The following is a 20,384-nucleotide window of genomic DNA, read 5'->3' on the forward strand; positions in this document are numbered from 1 at the left end:
CAGCCAAGTTATATTGGAGAATGATTGCGATATCGTACAGGCCACGAATTCAAATCATGGGTAGCATAACTGACAGTTCTCTCCAACCTTGATATTATTGAGATACCAATGGCGTGTTCTTCGTTGCGCAAGACTCAATTCCGGAATAGAATTTTAAAAAACGCTAGATTTCATAAAATAAATGTTGCAGTTTGAAATTAATAAATTCACCCAATGATATATTTGGATAACTAGATATTCCCATTTGTCTTCTAACAGACATAATTGAAGTGAGAATGCCAGAGAGGCTGAAAGTAACAGGTTAGCGGAGTTCCCAGATTAATTTATTTAACCTTTTTTTTTGACAATGCAATGTAGGACTACTGCTACCGAAACATATTACAGAGGAAATGAACAGCCTTGGGTAAAAGTCCTAATTGGAAGGAAAGGGAGACAATCACATTGGAAATAGGGTCTATGTCAAGTAAAAATAAGACATTGTCTTGTATCCTGATATTATGGCTGACATTCAATCTATATATCTTCCAAATGAAGATGATATGGTGTATGATGATTATGTGCACACACACAAAACAAATACCCTTTGTTTCTGCAACTGGCAACTTCGAGATTCCATATTCTACAGTGAACAGAAATATAAAGGCAACATCTAAGTGTTAATCCCATGTTTCATGAGATGAAATCAAAAGTGTTCCATATGCACAAAGTGTTTACATCCTTGTTAGTGAGCATTTCTCCTTTGCATATATATATATATATATATATATATATATATATAATCAATCCACCTGTCAGGTGTGGCATATCAAGAAGCTGATTAAACAGCATCATTATTATAGTTGCACCTTGTGCTGTGGACAATAAAATGTCACAAAAATATTCAGTTGACAGACAACACAATGCCACAGATGTCTCAAGTTGAGGGAGAGCACAATTGGCCACCAATAAACCACCTCCAATGCAGTTTCAGAGAATTTGGCAGAAAGTCCAATTGGCCTCACAACTGCAGACGACATGTAACCACGCCAGCCCAGGACCTCCACATCCGACTTCTTCACCTGTGGGTATGTCGGAGTCCAGCGGACAGCTGATGAAACTGTGGGTTTGCACAACAGAAGAATTTCTGCACAAACTGTCTCAGGGAAGATCGGTGTGCTCGTCATCCTCACCGGGGTATTGACATGACAGTGGTTCGGCATTGTAACTGACTTCAGTGGTCAAATGCTCACCTTTGATGGCCCCTGGCATACTGGAGATGGGTGCTCTTCATGGATTAATCCCGGTTTCAACTGTACAAGGCAGATGGCAGACGTGTCATCGTGTGGGCGAGCGGTTTGCTGATGTTAACATTGTGAACAGATTGCCCCATTGTAGTGGTGGGATTATGGTATGGGCAGGCATAAGATAAGGACAACAAACTGCATTTTATCAATGGCAATTTCAATGCACAGAGATACCGTGACGAGATCCCGAGGCCCATTATCGTGCCATTCATGTCGCAAGGATCTGTACACAATTCCTGTATACTGAAAATGTCCCAGTTCTTCCATGGCCTGCATACTCAGACATTTCACCTACTGAGCATGTTTGGGATGCTCTGGATCAACATATACGACACCATGTTCCAGTTCCTGCCAATATCCAGCAACTTTGCACAGCCATTGAAGAGGAGTGGGACAACATTCCACAATCAACAGTCTGATCAATTCTATGCGAAGGAGATGTGTCGCGCTGCATGAGGCAAGTGGTGGTCACACCACATTCTGACTGGTTTTCTAAAAGGTAAAGACCCTTCATGTGAAATCCATAGATTAGGGCCTGATGAATTTATTTATATTGACAGATTTCCTTAAATGAACTGTAACTCAGTAGAATCTTTTAAAATGGTTGGATGTTGTATTTATATTTTATCAAACAAATAGGCTATGTAGTGAAATAACTTAAAAGCTGACTTGTTTAATTGATGTACAAAAAAAATATGCAGGACAAATTATATATTGCATTATTTTAGTGCTTGTTTGCTGTACCCACACCAAAACTCCAGTATTTTTCCATCATAGCTTGTTCTCCATCTTTTTAAATAGGGAGCCAATTAGTTTCACACTTATTTCCATTAATGACCAAAACCCGTTCTCGTGCATCTCTTGTCACTCTGCAGAAGACATATAGTGACCAATTTTTTGGGAAGATCAAATCGCAATAAAATCTCAGTATGGAATCACAACACATATAATTGTTCGTCGCAATTCATATCATATCAGCGCCTAAGTATCTTGATAATATCATATTGTGAGGTCCGTGGCAATTACCAGCCCTAGAGTCAACACAGTAAATTGGTAGGTAAACAAACAAGCTGATTTGTAAAGAAATCTACATTTCTGCCATTAATTAGCTATGCATTTCTTTGAGCAATATATCACCATCAATGAATCACTCAAGTCCCTGTGCAAATCCACTTCAGTAATATCCAGTGAAATATGGCACAAAGACAAATGAATATTTCAGGCCTAGCACTCAAAATACAGCAAGTCAAAAGCCAATGCTACATAACAGTAAAGGGCCTTCACCATGTAACGTTACAGTAACTAAGCTATAATAAACACGCGAGTTTAAGTCAATATTAGTCCGATATGTATGATCAGATTATCATGATGAAAATGTATGATCTTTAATTACCCATTGCAAAAATGCTCATGTTAAGAGTCGAATGGACTCAAAGGTGGAATTTGAACATTTATTTAGGGAGTTCATTATGATGAACGTGTTAAAACATTTAAAATCTGACAAACTAGCTACATAGTCTTCATGCCATCACTCATGTTAAGACCCAATGAACTGCGATATTGAAAATACAAAATAAGAACAATTGGCAAGCTTGCAAGGCCATTTTAGCCAGGCCTTCTCTGACTGTACATCCTAGTCTTTGTTTATTTATTCGTCCCGACTCTGACAATTGATGTTTTTCCATGTTCCACTGTAGTCCTGTACCATCTACAGTTCACTACTTGGGTTACTATAATAGCTTCCATTATAACCAGCTTTTATTAGCCTAGAATAATTTATTTCTATCTCGTTTTACAAAGAGGCCTTCATCTGACGTAGTTAGCACCAGCTAGGTGGTTAGCAAACCCGGTCCCAGAATTTCAATTTGACAGTAACGTTAGCTAGCTAGCAATAGACAAAGAGCCTAGTATGGTACCTTTCAGATTCAAACGTTATCGCGTTACACTTAGCTAAGATGTCTGGTTATTCATATAAAAATGCGGACTAGTCCGCAAATAACATATTAGCTAGCTATGTGTGAATGTAACGTTAGCTATGTGGCATGGAAATGCGTAGTTGGTGGTCTGTTGTGGTAAAAACGTTCAACGAACGTTATCAAGACAACAGCACAAAAATGTGTAGCTAAATAAAACATTTTTCACAGAAACCACCTCAAATGGAATGGCTGGCAAATGTCCTCTAAATAACAATTACCTGAGCTTTCCATCGAAAATGACAGCATCGGTCGGACTATTATTAACTTCGCACCAGAGGATTCAGCTGTACTAGCTAACAAGCTTGCTAACCTTTAGCTAGCTAGCTTTCTTGTTAGGACAGGATAGCTACGCTAATGCAATAGTGTATTCAAAGGGAATGTCGGAACTTCATCCAACGACATTCACACGGCATTATCCAATATGTTATCGTTAACTAGCGAACAGTAACTAAATACAAAACTAACGTTTCCATAATCTAGCTAAATAGTTAACGATAGTTCGCTGGCTAGTTGATAATTATTGTATCGCCTCAGTAATATAACAGCTGTCGACGTGTAATAAACGCAAGATTAAACAAAGTAACGTTAGCTACCTGAGGTAGCTGGCTAAACAAACGTTTACTTAATTAGCTATCCTAGCCAAATAGGAAGCTAACGTTTCTTACTGCTACTTAGCATTGTTAAGTTAGTTGGTTGCTTAGTTCTCTTTAGCCAGACGTGATGTTACCTAGCTATATAACGTTAGCTGGCTGGCTAACAGTGTTGGCAAACAAACATAGTTACCGTTATATTTATTAACGGGGAACGCAATATTAAATTACACGTTAGCTTTAAGAGGTGGTAGGCAGCTAACGTTAATTAGCCGCTTTTTAATATTAGCTAGGTAGCTAACGTTACATGTTGACCTTACCCCGATATGATTCGGGTTATGTAGCTAAAGTGAGTGTTAACCGGCTAACAAATGTCGCTAACTGAAAGCATTCCGCTAAGATAATTGCTAACGTTAGCTAGATAGCGAGCTAGCTAACGCTAGCTAGCAGGTAGTCAACTAACTAGCTAAAATGTTTGTTTCGCCGACAGGCTAACCTTATGCTATTTCCAATTCAAGAGTTGTTGTTTGGTTAGCGAGCTTATTTTGTATCGCTAGCTACCTAATGTATGTTTATGGCAAAACAAGTTGCAAAACGAAATGGCCTCTGAACCTTCTTTGCTGCTTGCATCACACACAGACACAAAAAAAACAGGAAAGCAGGAACAGGATTCGAGATGACAATTGGAAACCATATTTTTTTCGCGAGACGGATTCTCCATTCCTCACAAGTATTTCAGTCTTAAACGCTCAATGAGCCCCTCAAACTATTGAATAAGATGCCACTGAACGTTATATATATTATGTTATTACCTATTTGTTCCAGTGTTGTAGTTGTAACAGACAGTGCACCAGCTTCACTCTCTCAGCCTTCACATCAGCTGAGGGACCTGCAACTGCAATATACCTCCGCTCTAAAGTGCCCCATTCTTCCGCTAGGAACTACTTTCGAGTTGTTAAAGTCGACACTGAACAGAACCTGATCCAAATAAATGCATGTATTCAATAACAATTTAGCGCACGTATGTAATATTGTCTACAGTTGTGTTGAGAGAATTTAAAATGATATATCTCACAGTAGGATAGCTGCGAAATATTAATCCGCTGGGTCGTGACCCCCTAATCCAACAACTGTTTCTCGAAAATATACATGACATTGTGGGTTGATCATTATTTTATTTATATACTTAAATTATTAGCAATCCCTCAATGTATACAATTGCGAACATAATCGCTCTCATTATCACAAAATATTTTGCAGTTCTCTCCGTTGTCATGGTAACTATTTGGCGTCTAAAATGGCGTCTCTACTTGGGAAGAAAGTGTTTGAAATAAATGGTCAGGGTCCCCCTCCGACAAAAGATTTTTTTCAGCTCACTGTCACTAAAACTGAGGTAAATTCTTATATTTGATCATCCATCTCATATGTATCTTCGGATTGCAGGGAGTTAAAAACAGTTAAAGTGCACAATGCTGGACTGTGGCTGTGGATAAAGGCTACACATTAGCACAGCAGGCATGGTAGACAGCACTGGATTTGGTAGTGTTGCTCTCCATTGACATGATTGTACTTTAAAGTGCTACATATCAATCTCATGTATCAGACATTTGTTTCTGCAAGTAACTTTTCTGTTTCAACATGCTTTGAATATAGCTTAATTACAAGGCTCTGATGATTTGAGAGAACTGAGTTGTATAACAGGCCTATGTATTTTTTTATTTCTCATCAGGTGATATGGAGATCGTGGAAGATTTCTTTGCGGATTGAATTCAAGGGAGCTGCACCTGGAGAAAATAAGATGACCCACGATGACTTTTTGCAAGATGCCCGCATGCAGCGTAAGGTTTCCATTACAAGTCTCTGCCATAAAATATTAAGCCTACATCACCTACTCTATTTGTTTTGGTGTAGATGCACATGGTTCTGTTGGGGGTCTTGAAAAGTGCACTGCCCTGAGTAGGTGTGTACTACCCATCTCTAGAACAGGTAGGTGTGGTGTTTGGCCAGCAGATCCTACAGTACACCCAAGCACTGTGCCAAGGTAACTTTGACTACCTGGAGCGCCTGCCCAATGACCTACTGCTCCAAATCCTGGCCTTCCTGGAACTGAAAGACGTAGCACAGCTGGCACAGACCACAAAGAGGTTCCACAAGGTGAGCCTGGGCTTTAAAAACCCAAAGGGCCAGTTTCCCAGATATAAATGTAATCTACTCCTGGACTAAAAAGCGTAATCTAAGGAGAATTTCCATTGAAATTGCTTTTAAATCCAGGACTAGGTGTAATATGTGTCCAGGAAACCAGTGCATAGTGTGTAGCCAAATAATTTACAAAACCACATGTCTTTCATATGCACATTATTTAATTAAGGGCCCTAGTTAGGCTACAACACGGTCAGGAAAATATAATCTAGGTTTAGTTAGTGAGCTAGTGTTTCTCTGTCTGTCTGTCTGTGTGTGTGTTGTATTTCAATACGGAATGGGTTATTCCAGCTCTGCAACTCGCCAGAGTTCTGGGAACAGACTGTGAGGGGTCGCTGTGATGAGCTCACACCTGACATGGAGGCCTTAGCCAACGCCATGGGCTGGAGGAAGATATTCTTTGCCTTCTTCAACACCAAAGAGCACCAGCAGTATGCACAGGGAGGTAGCTAGACACTTAAGACAGTGTTACTCCTCTCATAATAAAGATTTGAGGAAATGTTACTTTCTCTGCCAGTAGCACAAGAGTTATTTATTTGAATAGTGTGTTGTCTCTGTGTTTAAAATGCACTAATCGATTGAGCTATGTTATGTGAATATGTATTTCAGGACTTTTTTAATTCTCTCTGCAAAAACAATAAGTGCCAAAAGTTGGTTTCTGTCATTGCATTTGATTTCTAATCCAGTATGTTGTATGCACTATTTACAAGTAAAGCCATAATATTACTGAATTAATGCATGTTGCAAAGGAATTGTTGATGTGTTTATTAAATGAGAGTTTATTTGCCAAACACAAGTTATATCAGTATGCTACTCTCTGGGTGTGACTGTGGATGATGTTCTTCAGTTGAAATTATACTTGGTAGTATCCAATCATGATCACGCTCAATAACAGTAAGAACACAAATTGGCATGGTGTTTTCAATTGTATTAAACATATTGTTACATGCATGCCTGTTATAATAAAGAGTAGACCTAAAACAGATTCAGCTACTTATGAGATCATGGGTCAGAGATAATGCTGGAGATGCATTTCCTGTTTGAGAGAAACAATTTGGCATTCTTAACACCCTCTGCTGAAAACCAGCTGTACTGAAGGAGCTGTGTGAGGAGGGGAGTCTGATAAAAACACTATAGCCAGCAGAGGGAGCAAAGTGGCAGAGATGTGCAGATCCTTACGTCAGGAGGTGGATTGAATAAAACAAAGGTCACGTGTGCAAAACAACTGCTACCAGTCAGACCAACGTAATCGTTACTGTTGAACTGTAACCACACTGGCATGAGTTTGAATGTCATCGAAGGTAGGCCTACTTAGCATGTGTCACAGAAAAAGGTGTGAACTAACTGCAAGGTAAGATTGTCTGGGGATTTGTAATTTTTTTTAGTAGTATAAGTCAGTAAGATGTGCCATTAACCCCACTTAATTTATTTAAATAAAATAACTAATTCTCACCCTTCACATTATAAGGGGAGAGTAATGTAAAACAGAGAACATGTTTATTGATAAAAATACATCTCTACATTGCAACATCACAAAGGAGACAATGGAGATAAGTTTTGAAACAATACCGTCATTAAAAAACGGTGTCTTTAAGTTGTAAAAATCGACCAATCAATCATTCAATCGACCAATCAATCATTCAATCAACCAACTGTGTCCAAATACCTCACCTCGGGGAGTGAAATGGATCAGTCTCCCTCACACACACACACAGCCCTGAATGGTACTGAGCTCTATTATTAGCCTGAGTCAGTCGCTAAACACCGCCTCCTCAGCTGGGTCTGGGAGGAAAAATATTCATTACGTAACAATAAGAGATCGGTCTCTGGCTCTACTTCCTGAATACCAGTGGCTAGGCCTGCGACAGCCGACCAGCCCGGAAGCCTCACTCTCTCTCTATTTGAGTGTTCAGGCAGAGCTCACCCTCTTTCGTTTAATTCCTTGCAACACATTCCCACCACCCAACCCCTCTTCTTTGTGGGTCAGTGATGCAGCAGGAGTGACGCAGCAGTGTCAGGGCCTCATCGGCCTCCAGACGGGCAGCGTCTCAGGAGAGGACTGGAGACAGAAGCTGTGTGCCCAGGCTGGGCCCAGACACACACCGGCAGCCAGCCACCAGTTAACAGAGGAGAAGTTTGAAGGTAAATTCCATGACTAGGCCCAGAGAGAGCGGGTCTGGAGCTGGCTAGCTAGAGCTCTCCTTCCCACACACACACACACACACACACACTCCACAGAGGGACTGCTCACTTCCATAGCGACAGCGAACGGGCATGTAGGACCTTCCGGGAGGAAAAATGTTGGTCGGCTACTGAGCAAGTGTGAGTTGGATGTGCCAGCGCAACAGTAATGAGGGTCAGTGTTTATGTACGCAGAGTGTGTGTGTTTTGAGAGAGAGAACAAGGCCTAGTCAGGCTTGCGCTATGGGCTCTGTTACCCTGCCGATCAATGTTCCTCTAGTCTAGGCCCCAGCTGGGCTCGGTTTCCCTGACGATCAATGTTCCTCTAGTCTACGCCCTAGCAAGTGGCTACAGACTGACTGAGGCAGTAAAGGCTTCTTTTGTTGTGGTTTTGAAAATATCCCAGCTGTAATGCATTTAATGGATGGGTGTGCCAAACAAATCGAGGATGTCAGAATAAAGGAAAACATCTACACAATTTCTATTAAAACTAGATGAAATGTGAAAAGTAAACGGTAAAGTCACATCAAACATTGTTGATATGTGATCTGTCTGACAGGGAAGAATCTCCAAGCAATTATTCAAGAGTGAAATAAGAATTCGTCACAGAAAATGGCAACAATGAATCAGCAGGTTAGATCCTTTTTATTTCTCCAACTTCCACAAATAATACATCTGTGTTCATAGCAATATAATTTGTCCAAATGATTTGTTCAAATTTCAACTGCTCTTCCTGTACTCTTAGTTTGCAAAACATTTGAAGTACTAAAATAATGTGGGATAGAGGTTGTGGTGAGCAAGACAAACGGTAGGTACTGCAGACACTTCATTTGCAGTTCTCAAAACTGTAAAGAACAAAGAGCATGGAGGGTAAAGGAGAGCTAGGCTTATTTGTTTTTGGATGTCGTGTTCATCTGCAGTGTACCAGTGGAAATCGATTTGTGCAGGCAAGACTACGAATACAGGAAAAGGGTGAGGAAGCAGGCAAGACCATTAACCATACATAGCAGGCATGGAGGAAGAGAACGGAAAGACACCAGAGGGAAAAAACAGAGATAAATAGAAATTGCAATATGGAGACATGATAGTGGCCACCCAAACATGGCAAATCATATTTCCTCTGGTTTTACGAGGCTCCCTCCCAGGCCCCGTAAGGTTTGCAACCTTTAATGTTCCATAACACCATGCTTTTAAGGTAGCACTGTTTTCTTATACGGTTGCCATAGCAACAAGGTCATGCCAAAGTGTAGCGGCTTACAGGAGTGTGAGGACTGGCGTGGTGCCAGGCTGGCGACCTGCTTCCCCAGGCCAACGCAAGCAGACAGGTGCCTTGATTGCACTCAGGTAACGACAACAATCAAGCTGGGTAGGCCTGCACCAGAAATATCTGGCAGACGGCTGAGCAGACAGAGAAAGCACAGAGAGCAGAAGGGGACAGAGGCATGGGGATTGTCATGATAAACTGAACTAACACTGGTAGAACGTGCACAGCGAATGTCTCCCATTTGTTTCATGAGGCCAATCTGTTCTGACACCTAAGTCAAATATACAATGTGCATGGTTTTCACATTCGGGTGCACAAGCTGTATCCCTAAGCCCAGAAAGAAAGCGGAGACACGTTATGCAAATTCAAAAACACTTGTGATAAAACCTCGGTCTTCATACGTATAAAACGGCTGTCTGCGTCTACAGCAGCTGGCAGGGATAACAGTGCCCTGCCTGCCTGGTTTAGCCCCTCCCACCTGCACTCTGCAGTGCTGAGGCATCCCTCTGTGTTCCCATCCATCAGCAGCCTCTACAAAGACGAACCCACTGTCCTCCTCTCCTCCAGCTCTCTCCTCAGTCTTTTTTTCTAACTTTGAAAGTGCACAGATGCAGGCGAGATAAATAAGCTATATGTAGTCGCCGATATCTCATTGATCATGCTGCTATATACAAACAAGGGCATAGCAGGCTAATTGTGTTCATGAGGCAATGCACTGCAATGTACACAGACGTGCTGACAAAGAGCGAGAGAGGGTTTGAGTGTACACGGTAGCACAAAGAGAAAGTGCCTGTGTGCATAGGCATGAGACAGATGGCGAGTGTGATGTGACGTGTTTGAAAGTGAGCTACAGATCCAGCTTCCCTGTAAGATACAGTATGAATGGTGTCGGTGTGGAGGTCGAGCAGAAATGTGATTGTGGGTGCGCTTTGTAGTATGGTTGAAGTTGTATCGCTGTAACCGCGCTAGCAGGCGTGCAGCCTAGGTGTTTTCTCTGATCTGTGCAGCACGGCGTAGGGGTGTGTGATGTAGCACTGAGCCGCTCTGTCTTACCGTCCTCAGCCATGCTTAATAAAGTTGCCGTTTCCTGCTTGGCGACTGCAGAGTAGATGCCGCTGGACTCAAGTTGCCCAGGCAGCAGAGAGGCAGCAGACAGACCCATAGTCCAATCTAGCTATTTTTAAACGTTCATGTGGGAATCCTGTGGTCAATGGTCTGAGAGCTGGGGCAAGCCAGGACAGGACTGGGTGGAAGAGGAGAGAGCGGCGTACTCGACCAGGACCTAGGGAGAGGCAAAGGACGTGGACGTTGGAGTGAGCAGCGTAGAAAGAGAGAGGGAGGGAGTGAGAGAGGGAGAGGTAAGAAAGACAACAGCGAAAGCTCTGCCTCTAACGGCACCACTGGGCAGCGACAAGTCTAGAAAAAAAAAAGTGTATACTTTCGCCTTCCTTTCAAAGTTTTTTAAAAATTCTTCTGTACAGTAGAGGGGACACTGTAATGTTTTTGGCTGTTCGTTTTCTGTGTCAGCTGTTCGCCTTCCGTGTCATTTTCTCTGATTCGCAAAGGTATGTTCTGCACGTTTCCACCCAATCTACAACTGCTTTTTAACAGAAATACACATATTGCACGGGGTGGCTTGAGTGTGGGTTCTGCTATGACATTTTCGCTCTTTGTTTGACTAGACAGCTTGCATTCGAGACTGTTTTTTTCTCGCCTTGTGGTTCACAGCAATTAGGGGATTTACATTTTTCAGGTTTTGAAATGCACATCGAATGATATTCTAAGGCACAGTGAACTAGGGTGTGGCAAAGAGACATCCTTTGACTAATTCAACATTTCCGCTCAATATGTGAACAGAGTAAACCACATCAAGATGAGAGAATTGGTCATATCAGCCCTTATTGAAAATAATCAACTGAAACCGGCAGACATGCAGGCTATTTCCAGATGAAAATGCATGGAAAGCGGCACAAACCAGGGGAAATCAGCATCAAGGCTGAAGCACATCGCTTGCCGTAAGCGGAAGAGAGAGAAAGTCCTTCGGACTGCTGCATTTCTGCTGCAGACTCTCACACACACCGACCGACACATATCCAGAGTGGAAACAAAGGGCGGAAAGCCTCCATTGCAGTGGCGTTGGAGCATGAGAGATCTGCAGTGCTGGGGCTCGCAGACAGGCAGGGCTCTCTGTGAGGAAGGACCAAACCAAATCCCCAGACAGCTAATGCAGTTGCCCGCCTGCCCCGCCATCCATCTGAATCTGAATCCTAATATGCGCTGCGCCACAGCATGTTGCCGTGACAACAGAGGCCTGTCAGACGGGGAGGCAGGAGGCTGTTTCCCAGCGATACGGCGAGGCTTCTCTTCTCTCGGTCTGCTGCCAGCCATATTGTAATCATGGCACCTAGAGGAAACATTAGCAAAAATCTGTATTTTATTAAGATTATTATATATTTTTTTCAAACAAGGATGCGTGATCACTTTAATAAGTTAAGTTACAAAAAAAACTACATATTTTTATGTTTCAATACAGACATGTTAAGTCAAATTAAAGTGTTTATGGCCTGGGGCTGAATGTATGGTTTATTGCTGTGCAATTATGTAAACCTAACCTCTGTCGTTAGGTTATTCATTCTTCCCTGCCTCTTCTGAGTAATATGTAGCACGTAATGCTTAGGACAGTCAGTTGAAACAGACCTGAAAATGAGAACAGTTTCAATGATATTAAAAACACACGTAGGTGTAATGTAGGTGAACAAGCAACTGGGTGCAATAGGAATGCCTCTCGGGAAGTATTCAACCGAGGGTATATGGAAAGTGATATTTTTGTTAAGAAGAAGGGGTCTCATCTCAACATCATGGTCTAATGGCAATCTGGAGCAGGGACAAACGGTACCCCATAAACGGGCAGCCATTTTAACCTACCCCAACAGCTCACCAACAACGAGGATAAAAAAGAAAATAGAAAATGGCCACCATGCCGTGGAAAATTACAGTAACAGCATTTTGTAGCGCATATGTATAACCGGTCGTACTATATGCATAACAACAATGCCACAATTGCAGAGCCGACCTATACCATCAGATAGCCTTGTTCTCTCTGTAAGCAAAGCTGTGATGCTGTCCGAAGCACCTCTGCCGGACATCAGGGTTACATCTTTCATGTCTGACAGGGAAAGAAGACATTTTGCATTAGGAAGTATGTTGTGACGCTGATCTTAAAAAGTGTCCAGAGACCTCTTTGGATAGAAGTCAGGGACAAAAATCACAGGATGCTCATAAAAATAGAACTATATAGCCTAGGCATCAGCAGCATATAGGCAGAATCATGTTAATAAGTCATGCAAACAGAAAGTAAAAAAAGAAAGAATGCTGATACCAGTAGGCTACATTTAGGCTAACTGCAGAAGCTATTTGGAGCTATTTGTCTTTGCGTGTAACCTAAGCATCATCCTGTGTGAGAGTCTGACAGAGGAGTTGCGTTGTCTCAGACCAATTCACACAGTGACATAGGCACACCCCTGGGTGAAACACACAGGAAGTGCTGTGCTGTTTACATTTTCTCTTAGGTTAGACAGAAAGATAAGAGACATGAAAATCCCATTGACCCACATGCAACAGCATCGGAAGACTCAGCATATTATTGCCATTACACACAAACATAAAACAACCCCCTGGGCACAGGTGTCAATTCAACATCTATTCCACATTTGGTTCAATGTAAGTTCATTGAAATGACGTGGAAGCAACGTGGAAGCAACGAGCGTGTGCCCAGTGGGAATGCTCTACAGATGTCTATAGATGCATATAGTGAAGCAGATGGCGTTTTGTGTAAGCTGCATTAGTGACTGGATTAGCAACTGAATTCTGCTCTAAAAAGAGCTAAATCGTCTCAGCAGGAGTCAACATGGTGGTCGTTCCTCTACAGTGGCTCTATAGCCCAGTGCAGCTGCCCAGTCTCGATTATAAAGTGTTGGTTAAGTATCCCTGTGTTAGCTCTGACTAAGCTGTGTGTGGGTCAAAACATTCCTCCAGTGCTTACGGATAATTAACTAATGCTAGGGGCAGAAAGGACGAATGAGTCAGGGGAGACAATCTTCCCCATCTCATATACTGCCATCAACCTGAACCCAGTGTGCTTCTCAGTATGAAATATGCTGATGTACCTGCCAGCCAGTAAGGGCGATGACTCTGGCATGGCTGGTCACCTGGAACGGCATTAAACGACTGACTGAAGTAGATAGAACGAGTCCACATCCTGGCTGAATCACAACATTGCCCTCACTGTAGTTTCCACTCCACCAGCTTTATCACTGGGTGGAAGTCATTTTGCTTCAGGCACTTCACTAGTGCATGCTTAGTCAGGGTTTATTAAGCCTCCAGACTGTAGTCATTCTGCATTAAGTAGCCTAATGTGCCTCATCAGCTTGGTCAACAACAAAAGTCTCCAGGAAGCAATAAGTCTTCAGGAATAGGTTACAAATAGATATTTCTATCACAATCAAGGGAATTATTCAAAATGTAAAATAGAATAGTGTCTGTAAGCAAGGAGTTGAATTTAATTGGTTTTCAAACAATGATGAGTGCTCTTATTTCCAGGTGTATTTCCAGGCGTTTTTTGGGGGGGTTTTCAAAATAGAATCATTATAAATTCTTCATGTATAATGGTTATTCAAAGCACTGAACATTTTCTAAGGGTAATGTCAAGAGGACATCTTTGTGCCGTTGTAACTTTTTACAGAAGTATTACATTAGTATATTCTCATGAGAACTAGATATTGTTATGGTTAATCTATTTGAATAGGCTTGTGGCAAGTAACATATGGCCTACAGTTCTTCAAGGTATGGCATGCCAGCATCACCTCCTTAAACGTTGCTGCCATCTAGTGTGACAAAGTAAGAACAGCTGGATTGCTTTCCTATAAAACTGACACACATTCCACTTGATTTCCATAAGGCCATTACTGCCAAATCCAGCCCATGCCCATGCTTCATCAAAGTAACTTAAATCCTATTCCTGTATGGAAGGAATTGTTACTGTTTGCACAACTCTAGCCTAAATGATTTGAAATACCAAAGAATCAAAACGCAGAATAAATAACGATTTCCAATTCCACATAAGAAAATGTGTGCACCCTTTTCATGTTTTTTCTTTTATCATTCCAGAAAGTCATTTCATATTTTTTACATTTGAGTTATTTAGCAGACACTCTTATCCAGAGCAACTTACAGTAAGTGCATACTTGTCGCCCGTGGGAATCGAGCCCACAACCCTGACGTTGCAAGCGCCATCCTCTACCAACTGGACTCAGTTGGTACAAATGTAATGAATGTGTTCATATTGTGAATATAAGCAACGTGCATAAGCAATTGGCTATCTATGTTTTGAAGCCAATTAGAATGCCTGTTTCCTTTATGTCCTCTCTGCAGATGACGGTGGCATCTCCCTGCACCCAGGGCCTGGTGGACAGCTCCCATCCCCAGGCGCTCCTCAGCAGGCTCAACGAGCAGCGCTCCCAGGGCCTCTTCTGTGATGTCACCATCGTGGTGGAGGATGTAAAGTTCCGGGCCCACCGGAACATCCTGGCTGCCTGCAGCGGATACTTCCGCAGCGCCTTCACCTCCCCTGAGGTGTGGACTTCTAGCCAGGTGCTGGAGCTCATGGACCTGAGGTCTGAGGTGTTTGCCAGCATCCTCAACCTCATCTACTGTTCCAAGGTGACATCATCACCTAGCACAGAGGACACTAGATGCCTGATGGCAGCTGGAAAAAGACTGGGGATTCCCTTCTTAGAGAAACTAGTGGAACAAGACAGGCAGGACTCAGGTGGGCCAAAGATCCAGACCTCAACCAACCCTGTTAAGACCACAGGCCATAGTAAGGCCCGTGGGCCCCGTAAAGCAAAGGAGAAGACCTCCAGGCCAGATCAGCCAGACAGTGCAAGAGGCCCGCGGATCACCAATGCTTTCTCTATCACTGAGGTGGGTCCTGGGAATAACCTCTTCACCCCACTAGACCTGCACAGTGGGAAAAGGCAGTCACCTGACCTTGGACAGACCCCAGCGGGCTGCCCTGCCCCCTTCCCCCTCGCGGTGGACAATGAGCCCATGCAGGCGCTGTCGGAGCACTCCTACGCAGTCATCAGCCAGGGACCCAGGGCCCCTGAGTACAGGGCTGGCAACCAGGAGGACAACAAGAAGGGCACCAAACCCACACAGTCCCAATCAAGGCAACTGACCAACAGGAATAGTGGCCCACTCAAAAAGCGACACAGACTACGAGCCGCTTTGAATAAAAGTACACCTCCAACACTGGCTGTAGCACTTGAACCTGTGCATCCTACTGGAAGCAGCCGGGCATTAATTAAGCCCACTGTACAACCTGTGGGAACGTCACCCCCGTCATTATACCCGCAGACAGATGTGCATACAAGCAGGGCCAATGAGCTGCCTCTAGCCATGGATAATGGCTACAGGGAACTGGACCCACCTCCACTTTCACCCCACACAGAAGATAGCATATCAATCTATGGCTGTGAGCACTGTCCAGAGATATTCACCAATAAAGCACTTCTCACAGTACACACAGAAATGCACAAAAAAAGGTTTGTCAGTCATTTGTTTTGCAAGTTTTGTCGCAGGAAGTTCATGCATTTGAAGCGGTTGCGGAACCACGAGACGGTGTGCCCGAAAGCACAGAGGGGCTCGCCTGAACACGAGCCCCAAGGCAAAGAGGACGGAGCAGACCATTATTCAGACAGCATGGACAATACAGTAACTAATGTCCAGTTATCTCTTCCTGAACTCCCTGACCCTTTCCCTCCAACCAGCCTCCAAATGAACCCCACCTCAAAAACACTGCAGGCTGTAGATAGGTTAGTGAAACCTAGTGGAGGCCAGAGGGTCTATAACTGCAGTGTGTGTAAACGGGCATATGTGACCATCTCCAGCCTGAAGCGCCACGAGAATGTGCACTCCTGGCAGAGGGCGTACCCCTGTCACTACTGCAATAAAGTGTTTGCCCTAGCCGAGTATCGCACCAAACACGAGATCTGGCACACAGGTGAGCGTCGCTACCAGTGCATCTTCTGCTTAGAGACCTTCATGACCTACTACATCCTAAAGAACCACCAGAAGGCCTTCCACGGAATCCATCCCAGATTGTCTGTGAATAAGAAGTCAGCAAATGGTGGATTTAAGGGCAGTGTTTACCCCGTCAAACTCTACAGGCTTCTGCCTATGAAGTTTAGAAAGAGACGGTACAAGACTTACAGTCAGACCTATTCAGAGGAGCTGCAGGGCAGCGAGCAGGCCCCACTGGGATGCAGCTCTCCCATCCTTCCATTTGAAGATGTTGGCGCTATGGGTAAGCAAGATGCTGCTTTATTCTCAATGCCTGTGACATTCATGGCCACTCCAAAAGCGGTAGCATCAGTAATGCCACGCATCAGTTTTGATCAGCCCTGTGACCAAGATGCAGACCAAGATGCAGGCACAGGAAAACAGGCCTCTCACTCCGAACATAATGGGCCTCCATATAGCTATACAACCCCCTTGGCCATAATGCAGGCAGGTGGGGAGTCCCCTGCACTGGACTATGGAGATGGCGCCGCATTCCAAGGGTTTAAGAACCCGGAGGGCAACAGTCATAATCTACCGTTCCTAAAAATCAACCCACCCAGCTCTCTGAACAGGCTATGTGAGCTCTCAGCTGCAGCACAGAAAATTGAAGCCATGACCAGTCAGCTTTTTATGCCAGGGGCTGAGAGCCTGGAACCTAGCAAGACTGCAGGGGGGGAAACTGAAACATATATTGCCACGCCTGCGTGTCCAGGTCCCTCCGTGGATGGTCATGTTCTGCCACTCTGCCAGATCACAGTGAAAATTGGCAACGAGGCCATCATTCGCCGGAGGATCAAGGGCTCCAAGCTGTTCCCCAGGAAGAGGAAAATAAGCAGCGGGAACCAGGTAGAGGAGAGGTGTTGGGACCAGGGCCGACCTGCAGAGGGCAGCATGGAGAGCTCCAGCCTCCGCTTCAGGACAGAGGTCACTTCTGTCATAGAGCCAGAGCCATGCGATGACCACACTGACCGTGACACAGCTGACAAGCTCTGGCGTCCCTATTACTCTTACAAACCCAAGAAGAAGAGTAAGAAACTGAGATCCAAACACAGAAAAGAGATACGTTGTCTACGCTATTCCATGACATCCTCAATAGTGCCCAGGGCCAGAAAAGACTACGTGGATAAAGGATGCAGAAGAGCTGAAGTGAGCATCTCCAGCGAGGGTACAGAGCTGAAACAACGTCTCAGAAACACCAGTCCAAAGACTACGTACACCTGTGACATCTGTGCAAGCACCTTCATAACGGCATCGGGTCTGAGAGCACATGTCATTGGCTGCCACCCAACTTTCTGTCGGACCTGCGCAAAGCAGTGTCCCCCCAGGGAAACCTCCAGTGCCAACTGCGAGGCCACTGAGGACAGCAGGGATTACATATGCAAGAGCTGTATGGAAAATGGCTCCTGCTTTGACAACTGTGCTCGCAGCTCCAGCACAGAGAAGCGGTATCGCTGCTCCTTCTGCCCCCAGCGCTTCCTCTACCTCGCAACCAAGAAGAGCCATGAAAAAAAACACAAGGAGACAGCAGGAAAGGGGTACAGCAACGACGACTACCCCACAGTCCCAAAACGGCCAGCAACTTTGGACTTAGGCCTAAATCTGAAAAAGCTTGTCATCAAAACAGAGGAAGGGGAGGATCAATATAGCATCGACAAGGAGAGAAAAGTGCCAGCGGGATCACTATGCAGGTTCTCAACAGAGAAGATAGAGCCTAAGTATGAGGAATGGGAGGACACAGGTGACTACATGTCAGTGGCGCCCAAAAAAGAACATCCATTTAGAATAAACAGTGATGGACACTATCAGAAAGAGAGAAACTCCAACATAAAAACTACAATGTCACCCCCCTGCACTGACACCTTTTCTCTTTCCCCTTCAGAAAAGCAGTATAGAAAGTCTAAAAAGTGCTTTGAACACAAACGGCAACATCAGAAAAACCTCACTTCCAAAATGCAGAAGCAAGTAGACTTTATGGGTAGAGAGACACCCAGTCAAAAGGCCCCTCTGACCACACCAGGAGAAGACAGTCATTTTAGCTATGGGCAGTCTTCTTCTACACATCTGAAAAGAGATTCCGTCACTAGGGGGACCACTCGCTCCTCGCCCAAGTCAGAGAAGTGTACATACAGTGTAAAGAGGAGTCCTTTTAACAAAGATAATACTTATCATTCAGGAGGGAAATACTTTTAAGTGACTATATGCCTATGCAGTAAGTTGCAGACCAACAGTAAAATACATATGTCAATATGCTGTGCTTGATATAGGTTAGTTTGCCCAAAATAATGGACCCAAACTAAATCAAGCGCACCTCAAGTACTTTGAAAACATAATTGGATTGTTATGTTTTTGACCCGGGTCTGGAAAACAGATATAATAAGTTGCCAATGAACAGCAGATATTGAATATGAGGACCTAACTGACATCTATGTAAATTGCATTTTCTTCATTCTTATAACACAAATCTTTTTAAAAAAGGGGATTTATTTTTGTACTTTTTTTCTTCCTTTTTGAGACTATTTCATAATGATTGTGCGGTCCATATTCTATACATATGCTAACTGTGCATAGTTATTTGCACTTTATAATAATTCGAATTTTTGACTTTATAGGCTACCATTCATATAAATAGTCTGTCCACCACTTTGGTAGTGTCATTACCACTGACAGCACCACATGCACCATCAAAATGAAGGAGAATCCCCATGTGTGTCTTTCAAAATAATATACATGACATGTTACAAAGTTGACAAAATGCAGTTTGTGTGTCAGAGGGAATAACTCATGAATGAACAAGTAGATCATGACAAGAGGAGAGCACAGATGTCTGTTTTGATATTCATGTATCTTGGGTTATTTAGATAAATAAACAATCAACCGGTCTGGAATTGCCAAGAAGAGCTGTTATGCTACATTCTGGAATTAAGAGGACTAATTATTGCATGGTACACACACACCCTCCTGTTGTTGGATTAAATAAGTACACAGGATATGGAGCCAGATAGCTACCAAAAGGTTGAATGTACGTATCGTGACAAAAATCCAGACGTAAATTGTTTGGATCGTAAGAAAAGCCATGCGTGAAACGTAAGCGTGAAATTTAATCTTTGAACATATAAATACCATGTTAATTATGGACTAACATTTTAGGCTTCAACAAATCTTGTGTTGTAATTCTGACATACAATAATATCTTTCAGAGTTTTGGAAGTTTCATCTCACCAACAAAATGTTATTTTACACCCAACGGATTGTAAGAAGTGCTACACGGACAAGTATAACACAGTACAAAAAAACGTAAGTCGGGGAAACAGGAAAGAGGTATCCTGCACGTTTTCAAGTTAAAAGTCTCCATTCTCTATTACTCCTCAGTTGAGTTCACATTTAGGTAGCTAATGTAATGGATCTGTTTGCCAGGGCAAGTCTAGATAGCACTAGCTGTATTACACCTACAACAGTGAAGTTTCAGTCCGCTAGGTGTATCTCTACAGCATGGGCATATCTCTGGGTGACGTGGACATCCCCATGCATACACCTTATCAACATATGACTAATACAATATTGCACCATGCAATTCTCTGGGCTCCATCTGCAATCATAACCAGTAGTATATACCAGGAGTAATGAAACACAGAATAATAATAGCTGTTTGGTGAATCTATTAATTATGATCACTGGAGTGGTGTTATGAAATTTATTTCATCACTTAAAATCTTGCCAAAGCATATTCTGTAGGAAGGGTTTATAATTTGTCATGACTTATATGAATTTG

At 43.2% G+C, this 20,384-nt stretch overlaps 3 protein-coding genes and 1 long non-coding RNA gene across 20 annotated transcripts in view; 2 read left to right on the plus strand and 2 right to left on the minus strand.

Annotated features, from left to right (window-relative positions):
* The window catches only part of trip12 (thyroid hormone receptor interactor 12), a 53,694-nt gene extending 48,901 nt beyond the window's left edge, over nucleotides 1–4,793 (minus strand). For 14 of the 15 annotated variants that reach the window (XM_020507909.2, XM_020507906.2, XM_020507904.2 and 11 more), the window contains exon 1: nucleotides 4,662–4,793. The gene's annotated coding sequence lies outside the window, so the exon portion shown is untranslated. Of the gene's footprint in view, nucleotides 1–1,229; nucleotides 1,290–4,661 lie in introns of all 15 variants that reach the window. The other variant, XM_020507893.2, reaches the window with a different exon arrangement.
* Nucleotides 4,794–5,145: 352 nt separating this feature from the next.
* On the plus strand, nucleotides 5,146–7,020 carry fbxo36a (F-box protein 36a). The gene is made up of 4 exons (XM_020508767.2): nucleotides 5,146–5,242; nucleotides 5,579–5,687; nucleotides 5,831–6,003; nucleotides 6,340–7,020. The coding sequence occupies exons 1-4, from the start codon at nucleotides 5,147–5,149 to the stop codon at nucleotides 6,499–6,501; spliced, it is 540 nt and encodes a 179-aa protein (XP_020364356.1). The 5' UTR covers nucleotide 5,146; the 3' UTR covers nucleotides 6,502–7,020.
* Nucleotides 7,021–7,741: 721 nt separating this feature from the next.
* LOC109909029 (zinc finger and BTB domain-containing protein 38-like) lies at nucleotides 7,742–19,500 on the plus strand. Of its 3 annotated transcripts, XM_020507884.2 has the most exons (3): nucleotides 7,742–8,190; nucleotides 8,789–8,862; nucleotides 14,924–19,500. In XM_020507884.2, the coding sequence occupies exons 2-3, from the start codon at nucleotides 8,842–8,844 to the stop codon at nucleotides 18,803–18,805; spliced, it is 3,903 nt and encodes a 1,300-aa protein (XP_020363473.1). In that variant the 5' UTR covers nucleotides 7,742–8,190; nucleotides 8,789–8,841; the 3' UTR covers nucleotides 18,806–19,500. The 3 variants fall into 3 exon arrangements, with proteins under 3 accessions (XP_020363473.1, XP_020363476.1, XP_020363475.1); XM_020507887.2 differs by lacking the exon at nucleotides 8,789–8,862; XM_020507886.2 differs by lacking the exons at nucleotides 7,742–8,190; nucleotides 8,789–8,862 and adding an exon at nucleotides 10,116–11,058.
* LOC116354759 (uncharacterized) lies at nucleotides 8,856–14,011 on the minus strand. Its single transcript, XR_004203976.1, has 2 exons — nucleotides 12,106–14,011; nucleotides 8,856–11,897 (listed from the first exon to the last, which is right to left on the minus strand). It is a non-coding gene; the product is annotated as an uncharacterized LOC116354759 (long non-coding RNA).
* Nucleotides 19,501–20,384: the final 884 nt, after the last annotated feature.

This window comes from Oncorhynchus kisutch, linkage group LG18 (genome assembly GCF_002021735.2).
Source record: "Oncorhynchus kisutch isolate 150728-3 linkage group LG18, Okis_V2, whole genome shotgun sequence".
NCBI classification, from domain to species: Eukaryota; Metazoa; Chordata; class Actinopteri; order Salmoniformes; family Salmonidae; genus Oncorhynchus; species Oncorhynchus kisutch.

Bases quoted from the DNA above. Each gene is read 5' to 3' on its own strand.
- fbxo36a (XM_020508767.2), top strand. From the start codon at position 5,147: ATGGCGTCTCTACTTGGGAAGAAAGTGTTTGAAATAAATGGTCAGGGT. The intron at 5,243-5,578 runs GTAAATTCTTAT...ATTTCTCATCAG, and splicing joins TCACTGTCACTAAAACTGAG to GTGATATGGAGATCGTGGAA. The intron at 6,004-6,339 runs GTGAGCCTGGGC...GGGTTATTCCAG, and splicing joins CCACAAAGAGGTTCCACAAG to CTCTGCAACTCGCCAGAGTT.
- LOC109909029 (XM_020507884.2), top strand. From the start codon at position 8,842: ATGGCAACAATGAATCAGCAG. The intron at 8,863-14,923 runs GTTAGATCCTTT...TCCTCTCTGCAG, and splicing joins TGGCAACAATGAATCAGCAG to ATGACGGTGGCATCTCCCTG.